The 10,380-nt window shown below is 39.8% G+C and overlaps 2 protein-coding genes across 3 annotated transcripts; both read right to left on the minus strand.

Moving 5' to 3' along the window:
* Positions 1-16: 16 nt before the first annotated feature.
* prop1 (PROP paired-like homeobox 1) lies at positions 17-3,277 on the minus strand. The gene is made up of 3 exons (XM_044373275.1): positions 3,140-3,277; positions 1,983-2,212; positions 17-804 (listed from the first exon to the last, which is right to left on the minus strand). Exons 1-3 carry the CDS (start codon positions 3,231-3,233, stop codon positions 436-438), a joined length of 693 nt encoding a protein of 230 aa, XP_044229210.1. The 5' UTR covers positions 3,234-3,277; the 3' UTR covers positions 17-435.
* A 1,651-nt stretch (positions 3,278-4,928) lies between these two features.
* On the minus strand, positions 4,929-9,517 carry LOC122997142 (homeodomain-interacting protein kinase 4-like). 2 transcript variants are annotated; one of them, XM_044373144.1, is made up of 10 exons: positions 8,732-9,517; positions 8,061-8,251; positions 7,768-7,953; positions 7,445-7,626; positions 7,090-7,213; positions 6,861-6,980; positions 6,664-6,756; positions 6,388-6,551; positions 6,102-6,256; positions 4,929-5,981 (listed from the first exon to the last, which is right to left on the minus strand). In XM_044373144.1, the coding sequence occupies exons 1-10, from the start codon at positions 8,793-8,795 to the stop codon at positions 4,987-4,989; spliced, it is 2,274 nt and encodes a 757-aa protein (XP_044229079.1). In that variant the 5' UTR covers positions 8,796-9,517; the 3' UTR covers positions 4,929-4,986. The 2 variants fall into 2 exon arrangements, with proteins under 2 accessions (XP_044229079.1, XP_044229078.1); XM_044373143.1 differs by having other exon boundaries at positions 4,929-6,256; positions 8,732-9,496.
* Positions 9,518-10,380: the final 863 nt, after the last annotated feature.

The raw sequence follows: 10,380 nt of genomic DNA on the forward strand, positions 1-10,380 counted from the left end.
TTTATTCTGACCACATAGCTTCATTTGAAATACAGTAAAATAAGTAACAAACTGCCAGATTTTAAAAGTATTTATGTTACTGGGTGTAAAACTCTGCTGTTGAAGGTCACAAGATTTGTCTGAAAGCTCCATACAAAATCTAGTAAGGGGATCTTGAGTTAGGAATTTTATGTCAAACTATGAAGTCTTTCAGTGGTACTTTAGAGGTTACAGCAGATGCAGATTTGTTATAACAAAGTTGCAAATTTGAATCTACAGACTTTTTAGGTAAATGCAGGGGTGAAATAGCAAACTCACTGTGAAAGTGAAGAACAAGATATAGATGAAAATATGGCATGCATGATCCCTCGATTTTCCACAGCAAAGTAGATATTTAAAAAAACATTTATATTCTATTTTATTTCAAAATATTAGATATATTTCCCTGGTTACTTCTTAGTTCCAGTGAGACGTGGGGTCCAGGGGCTGCATAGGGGCCAGTGAGAACATGGGTGAGGTCAGGTTTCCCCTCAGCGGGCTGTACCAGTCTTCATGCTGGCGCTGGGAGGCCGGCTGTGGCGGGGCGCTGGGGCAGGGGCATTGGCTGACCGGGCCTGGGTGGCGGGGGTACACTCCAGAGGGCAGCATGGGGGAGAGGTGGGGAATGTGTGCCAGGGGCTGGGTGTAGTATTGCCGAGCCATGGATGGTTGGACGCGCATGCCACCCAGCAGAGCCCTGTGGCCTGGCATCACACCTACTGGGAGCACTTTCTGTGCAGCCCGCTCCTGCTTCCGCTGTTTGGCTCTTCTGTTCTGAAACCACACCTGCTGAGACAAGGACAGGTCAGACAACTGAGGACAAACACACAAGACCATCTTAGTTGTAATGAAGAGCACTTATGAGACAAAAAACTCCCAATGGCTTTACACACAGTCTGATCAGTTTTAGAAAGAAAGATTTTACTATCAGATTAGACTGAATATCTAAAAAGACAAGTAAAGTAATAAGAAAAGCAATCATCTATATAATTCAGAAAGACAAATGCATCTTTGGTAAAGGTGATACAGGGTGGGAGGGTGGACACCATGGCCACCAAAATGAGTCTGAATCAACACCATCCTGAGGTCTCCACTAAAACTGAACATTACAAGATACACAAAGGCACTTTTTGTTGCAAGGCTGTCATTCTTGACTGTTAAACTCCAACTAACAATCATTTTTATTAACGATTAATCTATCAATAATTTTTCCATTTAAATGTTTAATTTATAAAATGGAAGGAAAATATTGAAGTGCAATAATCAGGTCAAAATTTGAATATATACCAATACTTTGGTTTATGAACAAATATCTGCAAAACTAATGACATTCCCAACAGCCTCAGTTGTACTTTATGTTTAGTACTAATTAGCAAATGTTAGCATGTTAACATGCTAAACTACAATGGTGAACATGGTGAATTATACCTGCTAGACATCAGCATGTTAGAATTGTCGTTGCATTCATGTTAGCATGCTGTTAGCATTTAGCTCAAAGTGCCACTATGCCTAAGTACAACCTCACAGAGCTGCTAGCGTGGCTGTAGACTCTTACTCTTGTTGCAAATAATGTTAAAACATTATTTAACCAAAAAACAATGGTTATATTCAACTATTGAACAATTAATTTTTTGATGATTGACTAATTCTTTAGTAATTTCAGTACAATGGATTGCATCATATTGTCAGTGTGCTAGCACTTTAAGGGTCCCTTCATTGACAACAAATGCAAGATGTGAACTACACTGTTTAAAAACGAATAATATGATATATGATATTATGTAATAACTTCTTTTGCCAAATATCAAAATGACCAATTAAATGTAGTGAGTAGTGTTGTATCTCTGTGAATATCAGAATGAAGTTAAATTATCCAGAAACTGACTGACTCCCCTCTATTTAGTATAAAGTCCTTCTTGCTGCACATCACAGCTGTGAGCAGGTTGTTTATGAGGCTGTCCCACCTGTATGCGAGCCTCATTGAGCTTGGTGATGCGGGCCAGCTCCTCTCTGTAGTAGATGTCAGGATATTGGTTTTGCCCAAAGGCCACCTCCAGCTGTTCCAGCTGCTTGTGGCTGAAGGTGGTGCGGTGGCGTCTCCTGGCTGGAGAGGGGTAGACTCTGCTCCGCCGGCCAAGACCAACAGCCATGGAGGTCTCACACAATGGCCCCTTCCCCACTGAATCCCCAATATCTGTTTTCAGAATAAAGAAAAAGAGTTCGAGGCTTTACGTGGAAACTTGACTTTTTTTGGAGACAATTTTCCAGCTCCTGTTTCTTGACTTCCTTGTGTTTCCCAGGTTGGCATCTTACAAAAAAGGGGTCTACGCTTGTAAAGGTGCATTTCACCAACGACCAGCTGAAAAAAGAGGGATTACACTGACTTTACGGTTCCCACTGCCTTAAAGCAACCTGAGAGCCAAAGAGCTTTACCTGCCAAACCCAAGCTCGTGAGAAAGAGATACCAGAAACTGGGGGATTTGACCAAGATTATTACCACAGTCACTAACAAAGTGACTAATCTGTCAAATTGGTGGACTGAGCTGAGCTTGTCCTGTCACATTATGGTCACTGGAGGAGAGTCAGAAGAGGCGGATTTGATAAATGATATTGAAATAGTATTATTGCTAATTCTTCTTACCATTTTAGCATGCTATCTTGATTCAAACTGTGTCTAAAAAAACAAGAATTTAATGGGAATACATAGTAAAAAAACAATTAAGCTTTGCATACTATGAATAAAATAAATATTTTATATTACTAACTTGCACCTTAGCAACAAATACACTATTAGGATCAGATCAATCAGCCCTAAATAGGTTTTTAGCCAAAATTTGATCATTTTGTTATTGTTTAACCCTCTTAAACAACTTTTATACCACCACTTAACATTATAACTCTATTTGTTGAATTGCAAGAAACCGTCCTTGCATTGAATAAACAATTTACAGGAAACATAACTAAAAGATTTTTAAAAAATTGGCAGGAAACCAAAATTTCATTGATCGTCATTCTGTTACTGCAGTTACAGAAGAATCTACATCATTGGAGACGATCGGTGTCTGATGACAGTAAATATAAGAATATAAATTTTCATATAAACTAGGCTTTGCAGACTCACCTGCACTGGAGCTGACAGTAGCCATGTCAGAGTAAACATCTGCACAGTCCTGGTGGCTCCTCACTGTGTCTCCTACTACTTTTACCTGGGCCATCACTGCAGGTCTGCTCACTAACAGGACAATCTGTGCTGTCTGATCACCCATACAGACATACCTAACTATAAAGTCACATGTCCCACCCATCTGGTTTACCTTTACCTGTGTGGGTGTGCATCAGACTGTGATAAGCACTGCATATTTCTGCAGTCAAACACCTAACTATATCTTTGCTATCTCTGTCTTTACAAATTGGCAATTAGGAGACTTCCACTGTCTGATCACGTGATACTTTATCTTCATGCTATTAAGTTTAATTAATTTGACAACTTATTTTGAGATGTGACATCATTTTTTACTACATCCACTTTTCCTAAATTTACATCTGCTTTAGTAGATTTCCTACATTTCTAAAAACTTTTGAAAAACTCCCAGAGAAGAGACAAAATTTGTAAGTATGGGCATAAAAAATATCCCTTATTTTTTTATGAGAGACTTTACTTGGATGTTTTATTTGCCTTGTATCTTTGTTTTCTCCATTTAACATAATAAAAATATCATGTGACATAGTAGATCCAAACATAATCAATAGTTGCTTTTTAAAAAGTCTTTTAGGGTAGATATTCACTTCAAGAGCAAGTCAGATACTGTAAGCAGGTATTTAAAAGTAGACTGCCTCTGTTTAATTATATAGATATACATATAAACATCTTATTTATTCATTTATGTGATTGTTTGTTTGTTTAACAGGGATAAATATACATCCCCTGTCCCTGGTTAGGCTTTGAAATCCAGTTTAAACATTTTAAGAAACAAAACAGATTTAGGCTAAAAACAACAGTGGCGGCTAAATTGTATGTGAATTTATAAGCATGTGTATGTACTGAACATGTCTGAGTTTGCACTGACATACTGTATACAGTTAGTGTGGAAGTGTGGTATTTGTGTGAGTGTGTATGTGTGCAGTACAATATTTTTTTCTATTAGAGTTTTGTGGCCAGCACCTTGTTTTCTGCTGTCATATGCTGGGGTAACAGCACTGCTGCCATCAGTAGGAGCAGGATTAACAAGCTTTTAAATTAAAATGGTTGGTGGTTCTATATCTAGTTTGACTCCTGGTTCATTAGAGATGATTTTGGAGGAAAGGAGAAGAAGAAGAGTTCAGACCTTAGTTTAAAGGTGTTGTCTAAAAGTGTGTTGAGTGATAGTTTAGGATGTCGAGATGCACTACAGAAGAATTTAGAAGGTCCTTTGTGTCCACTTTGTGTGCACAAACAGAGTAACTAATGTTGAATTAATCAGTAATGAATGAGTCATTACTAGTTTTGTGCCACTCAGCAGCTGGTTCAGAGTTAATCAAGAACTACTCATGAGGAAAGTGGTCAGTATGATCAATTCACAGATGTTCATGAACTAATCATTATCTAATGATTCATTAATATACGTTCTCCCAGTCTGTGCACTAGTAAAAGGTCATTATACATTATAGGCTGGATGTTGCAGTAACACATTACTGCAACATCCAGCCTTGGACCTTGATCAACTTTTTACAATTTTATGGAATATTTAGATTATATAATATGTTATCCTTGTGGTACACTATCATTGCTAATAAAACTACTACTATAGTACTACTGTTACTTCTAGCTACTACCATCACTGCTCCTGCTGCCATTGAGACCACTGCTGTGGCTGCTACTATGATGGCTCTTGTAGTTGCTTACATACAGCTCACAGATTCAATTCAAATGATATGTTTATGCATTTATGTTTTAATGACAAATTACAAAGAAAATGAAGTTACATAGAATTATTCCTCAACATGTACAGAGCAACAACAGCAGCACAGGGCTCTAAACATCCTGCCGAAGAATCTCTTGATCCTTTTCAGTGGCTTCCTCTGAGTGTTTCTAGAGCTGGTGGCTGAGACTCCATCAGAGTCCATGACTGTACGTTTATCAGCTGGACCAGCTTCATCTGTGTCAGTCTCTGGAAGTGTAGCTGAGGCTTCATCAGCTGAGGATGCAGTGACTGGACCTTCGTCAGCTGAGACAGCGTCATACAGGTCAGTCTTGAGAGATGCTGTTGAAGCTTCATCAATAGAGGTAGAGTTGACTGCAGCTTCATCTGCTGCACCAGCAGCAGCATCAGAGTCATTTCTTGGAGGTGCAGTTGAAGCTCCATCACTTGCAGATGTAGTGACTGGACCTTCGTCAACTGAAACAGCGTCATACAGGTCAGTCGGTACAGGTGCAATAGATACTTCATCTGTGGAGGCAGAGGTGACTGCAGCTTCATCTGCTGCACCAGCAGCAGCATCAGAGTCATTTCTTGGAGGTGCAGTTAAAGCTCCATCACTTGCAGATGTGGTGACTGGACCTTCGTCAGCTGAAACAGCGTCATACAGGTCAGTCGGTACAGGTGCAATAGATACTTTGTCTGTGGAGGCAGTGGTGACTGCAGCTTCATCAGCTGCACCAGCGGCGCCATCTGAGGGCTCATCATCTGGATCTCTACCATTTGAGTGACTGTCAGCTGAATCCTCTTCACTTGAATCAGCGTCATTCAAGTCAGCAGTTAAAGGTGAAGCTGAAACCTCTTCAGCTGCAGGTGAAGTGACTGGACCTTCGTCAGCTGAGACAGCGTCATACAGGTCAGTCTTGAGAGATGCTGTTGACGCTTCATCAATAGAGGCAGATGTGACTGAGGCTTCATCAGCTGCACCAGCAGCAGCAACAGAGTCATCTGTTGGAGATGCAGTTGAAACTCCAGGAGTTGCAGATGTGGTGACTGGACCTTTGTCAGCTGAAACAGCGTCATACAGGTCAGTCAGTACAGGTGCAGTAGATGCTTCATCTGTGGAGGCAGAGGTGACTGCAGCTTCATCAGCTGCACCATCTGAGGGCTCATCATCTGGATCTCTACCATTTGAGCGACTTTCAGCTGAATCTTCATCTCTTGATTCAGTCACAGCAGAGTCTCCATCTCTTGTAGTCAGGATGGCAACTATGTCCACTGCTGCTGAGTCACCATCATCTTGTGACTGTTGATGACTTGTAAGAGCAGGTGAGGCCGTCTCACTGGATGAAGCATGATGACAAAGGAATGAATGAATGAATCCTTCAATCAATTTACCATCAATCCATCCACTTTCTATCCAACATTACATTTCATCTACTAACTGTATTAACTAAAACACATAATCACTTACTGAGAGATGGCATCATCATCGTCACCCCGTTGGCTCATGGTTATAAACGGGTGACCCAGAGCTTGACTTGGGGTTATTCTCTTGTGAGGATTCAGACACAGCATCTGCTTCAGCAGGCAAACAAACTCTGTCCTTTCCTCAATCTTTTCTGCCTCTGGGTACAGCTGCATTTGGAAACAAAGTCATTGGTTGCTCAGATGAACTTCATAACTCCCAGAATATTGCTGTTAATTCAGTATTTATTTGTACTTGTACAGTAATGTGAGGACCACCTACCATCACAAGGTCATCCAGGCTGCTGAACCTTGCTGAGCTGCCTCTGTGATTTTGGGGCGGGAAGCCAGTCACAGCCTTGTGCTCATCAGCCGTCTAAAACAACAAAGAATATATGTCAGGTACTTTTTCATAGTTTCTACCAAATCAAGGGAACAATATCCAACCTGTTTTAAGTGCTGCAGGACAGACTTTCATACCTTTAGCCTCCATGCTGGCTTTGTGGAGTCCTGGTTCTGGCTGAAATAGAGCAGTGTGTAGGTGCCGTCATCTAGGATCTGGTCCTCTGGCTGACCCAGTGTCTGCACCATAGTCTTCATCTAGAGAAAGAATATATAAAATGACATCAGCCAACAAGATACACCATATTTCTGTTAGTGTTTGGACATGGAGCCACACAAATAAATCCAGGTGTATTAGATTACACACCAGGTAATACTGGCACCGCTGAGGGAACGGCACACTGCCAAGGTACAGGGTTGCCAGAACACCACCCAGAGACCACATATCTGCAGCCTCTGAGATGGGAAGACCCAGAATCACCTCAGGAGACCTGAGGGAGGAAGAAGAGAAGCACATTTTAGAGGATGTTATGAACAATTCCTGCACAGTTTGACAAGTCAGCAGTAATCATGTTTGTGATGTTACAACTTAATGAGAAGATACTAAAATAATGCAAATTATATAAAGTAACATGAGTGTGATTGTTCAGTCACATTAAATATATCAGTTACAGTCATGAAAGAATGATGTAAACCATCAGAAAGACAAATCTGTATCTCACCTGTATGCGACAGGCTGCATGATGAGGCCACGCTTGACTTCAGCAGCTTTGATGGCTGAACTAAAGTCAATGAGTTTGACTCTGAAGGGAGTTTCTTTCTGGTTAACCAGCATGATGTTTTGTGGTGTGATATTTGTATGAATCACACCAACAGTCTTCAGAGCTCCGAGTGCAGAGACCAGCTGAAGGGACAGAAGAAGAAATAAAGATGCCACAGTTGAAAATCTGCAAGGTTCTGAAAGTTGTTGTTCAAAAGCTGGTGCGCTGCTTCCATTGATGCACATATATCACTGCTTTTTGAAAGAAGGATCAGAGCCACACACCTGTTCTGTGATAGATCTGATTTGCTGAAGAGAGAGCGGGTTGCCACGTCTCTCCCTCAGCAGCTCGTGGAGATTCTTGTCCAGCATTTCAAATGCAAGACACATCTTCCCCATGTGTTCGAAACTCTCACAGAATCGAACGACGTTGAGCGGATCAAGACCACGGATCATTTTCAGCATGGCCAGCTGGAGAGAAACAAGGAGAAATTAGACAGTTGATACAGCGAATAGTTAATGTTAGATATGTAATGAAATATGCTGCTCAAAGATTCAGAAAGACTCAGATGATCCACCTCTCTGTTGGGCTCCTGGGAGTCATTGCTCCTCTTCTTGAAGATCTTTAGGGCCACAGTGTCTTTGGTGTTTTTGTCTTGACACCGAGCGACTCTGCTGAAGAACCCGTCAAACATGAAGTGCTGAAGCAGGTATTCACTCCAACTGCTTCTCAGCACGTCATTGGGTTGTAGCTCTGAGTTAACAGGTGCTTCAAAACATGGAGAGAAAATGTAAATCACTACGTTCAGTCAACACATCACGCACGCTCCTCAAAGAATAACACATTAGTTAAGAGCATTAAACTGAGTACAAAACCAACTCTGTAATCACAGCACATCATCAATGTGTCAATATTGTGTTATAAATGGTCACAAGTCCTTTCTGCAGTTTTCACTGAATTGTACATTTTTGTAAAAGTAAAATTTCTCTTTTGACATCAAGCTCAAAAGCAGATTTCTGTCTTATACAACTGTATTTGGTCTAATTTAGATGAAAACAGAGCATGTGGTCTGCTCCTTTAAATTTACACTTAGTGAGATTTTTACCAACTAATATAATTTAATATTAATCTCATCACAAATAATACCTGAAAAACAGATGTGACACCATATGTCAACATATTCAGTAGTATCATGACTTTTTCCAGTGTTTAATATGTGAGAACATGTTGGTGTGTTTAGTCTCTCACCTCTTTTCTTTTCCTCTCTTCTTGAGGTCGCTGACGACCGTTTTCTGTTTCTATGCTTTCGCATGTTTCTTTGTCAAGTTTTGCTAATTCAAAGGAAGCGTAGCGCAGATTGACTTTGTGTTTCTCGTGTCTCCTGTCTGAACAGATGATACTGAAATGATTTCTGGCTGAAGTTCTCACTCATAAGCCTGTTCTGATAGAATGCAGCTCTAAGATGTCATACTGTAGAAGAACTCTGTCATTTTCTGGAATGTCAGAATGTTCTGTGATAAAAAAACAACAAGTTTATCTGAAAACAAGAGCAAAGACAAACACATACAGACTGAAGCATACAGAGTTTGGTTGAAGTTCTGTGCTGCTTCCTCTTCAGGAAGAAAATCAATGTGATTTTGACTAAAAGTAAAGTCACTTATCCCGCCATACATCAATAAATAAGTAAAACATTTAGCCCTGCTTCAGCTCAGATAATGATTATTGCCATCATGAATTACTTTTTCAGGATTTTTTTCCAATAACTAATAATAAGTAATTTATTCTTTAGTCTTTACACTTTCAGAAAATAAAAAAAAAAAAGCACATCACAATTTCCCAGAAGACTTTTTTTTTCTTCCCAAATTGCCTTTCGTGTCAAACCAACTGAACTGTCCAAAACCCCAAAACTTCCAGCATCACATATAAACATATGAAACAGAGAAAATAAACAAATCTTCACATTTAAGAAGTTTAAACCAGTGAATATTTTGTGCTTTCTAATGGCAGTGAAACTTAAATAATTAATGAGTTATCAGAAATGTTGTCAATTAATTTTCTGTCCCTAAATTAATCATTGAATTGATTGTTTCAGGACTATTTTTTTGTATTTTGCTGCATGTCGGTGTTTACTGTGATTTCATTATGCTATAAAAATACTGTATTTAATTTAACCATTAAATTTGTGAAATAGTACATTATATTTTAGAAGTAAAGCTCATTATAATGAAATGTTATTTCATCCTGATTCCAGCACTTTTCAATTCTCAATGCCTGTTTCATAATGCCACTTTTCATCACAAAGCTCTTTCCTCTCGCCTTACGGTTTTTGAAGTTTGAGTTTTACAGTTTTTCATCTCAACACATCCCTGCTTGGCCACATTAATACAAAGATCAGTGCTATTAACTATAATGATTAGACAGCGTAGTGCACTTAAAGTCCGTGTAAAGGAAAATCAGTGATTTCTTTTTAAACACATTATATGTCAGAAAATAATTCCTGAAAACATGTGAAAAGTCTGTGAACTATGTAGTACTAAATTGTGGAGTTACAGTGTTAAACTGTTTTTCACCATTTCTGTGTTCAGGATTTTTTGGGCGGGCCTGAAATGGTGGCTCTATGACGTAGAGGGGTGACCCTCCCCCACTACATAAACACTAGAGTGCACATACTCATTGTTACTATTTTTACACTGGGTAGTTTTACACACTTTCGTCAGACACAACCGGGACTCACTTCGGATAATCTGCTGTTACTGGTGAATGGGGCAATTTTCGGTCAATGTTAGCACTCAAGGAGTTAGTCTAAATGCAGCTGAAGTGTCCATTGACGGGTGGAGCCGGCAGCAGCTTCGGTTTCAGGACTAGCTGTTCGGCCGGGAGGACGGGTAGAGTCAATG

This window comes from Thunnus albacares, chromosome 14 (assembly GCF_914725855.1).
Source record: "Thunnus albacares chromosome 14, fThuAlb1.1, whole genome shotgun sequence".
Classification (NCBI taxonomy): Eukaryota; Metazoa; Chordata; class Actinopteri; order Scombriformes; family Scombridae; genus Thunnus; species Thunnus albacares.

Bases quoted from the DNA above. Each gene is read 5' to 3' on its own strand.
- prop1 (XM_044373275.1), bottom strand. From the start codon at position 3,233: ATGGCCCAGGTAAAAGTAGTAGGAGACACAGTGAGGAGCCACCAGGAC. The intron at 2,213-3,139 runs GTGAGTCTGCAA...TTCTGAAAACAG, and splicing joins TACTGTCAGCTCCAGTGCAG to ATATTGGGGATTCAGTGGGG. The intron at 805-1,982 runs GTGGGACAGCCT...TTGTCTCAGCAG, and splicing joins TCAATGAGGCTCGCATACAG to GTGTGGTTTCAGAACAGAAG.
- LOC122997142 (XM_044373143.1), bottom strand. From the start codon at position 8,795: ATGCGAAAGCATAGAAACAGAAAACGGTCGTCAGCGACCTCAAGAAGA. The intron at 7,954-8,060 runs GTGGATCATCTG...GTTTCTCTCCAG, and splicing joins CCCAGGAGCCCAACAGAGAG to CTGGCCATGCTGAAAATGAT. The intron at 6,757-6,860 runs GTATGAAAGTCT...TTGTTGTTTTAG, and splicing joins AGCCAGCATGGAGGCTAAAG to ACGGCTGATGAGCACAAGGC.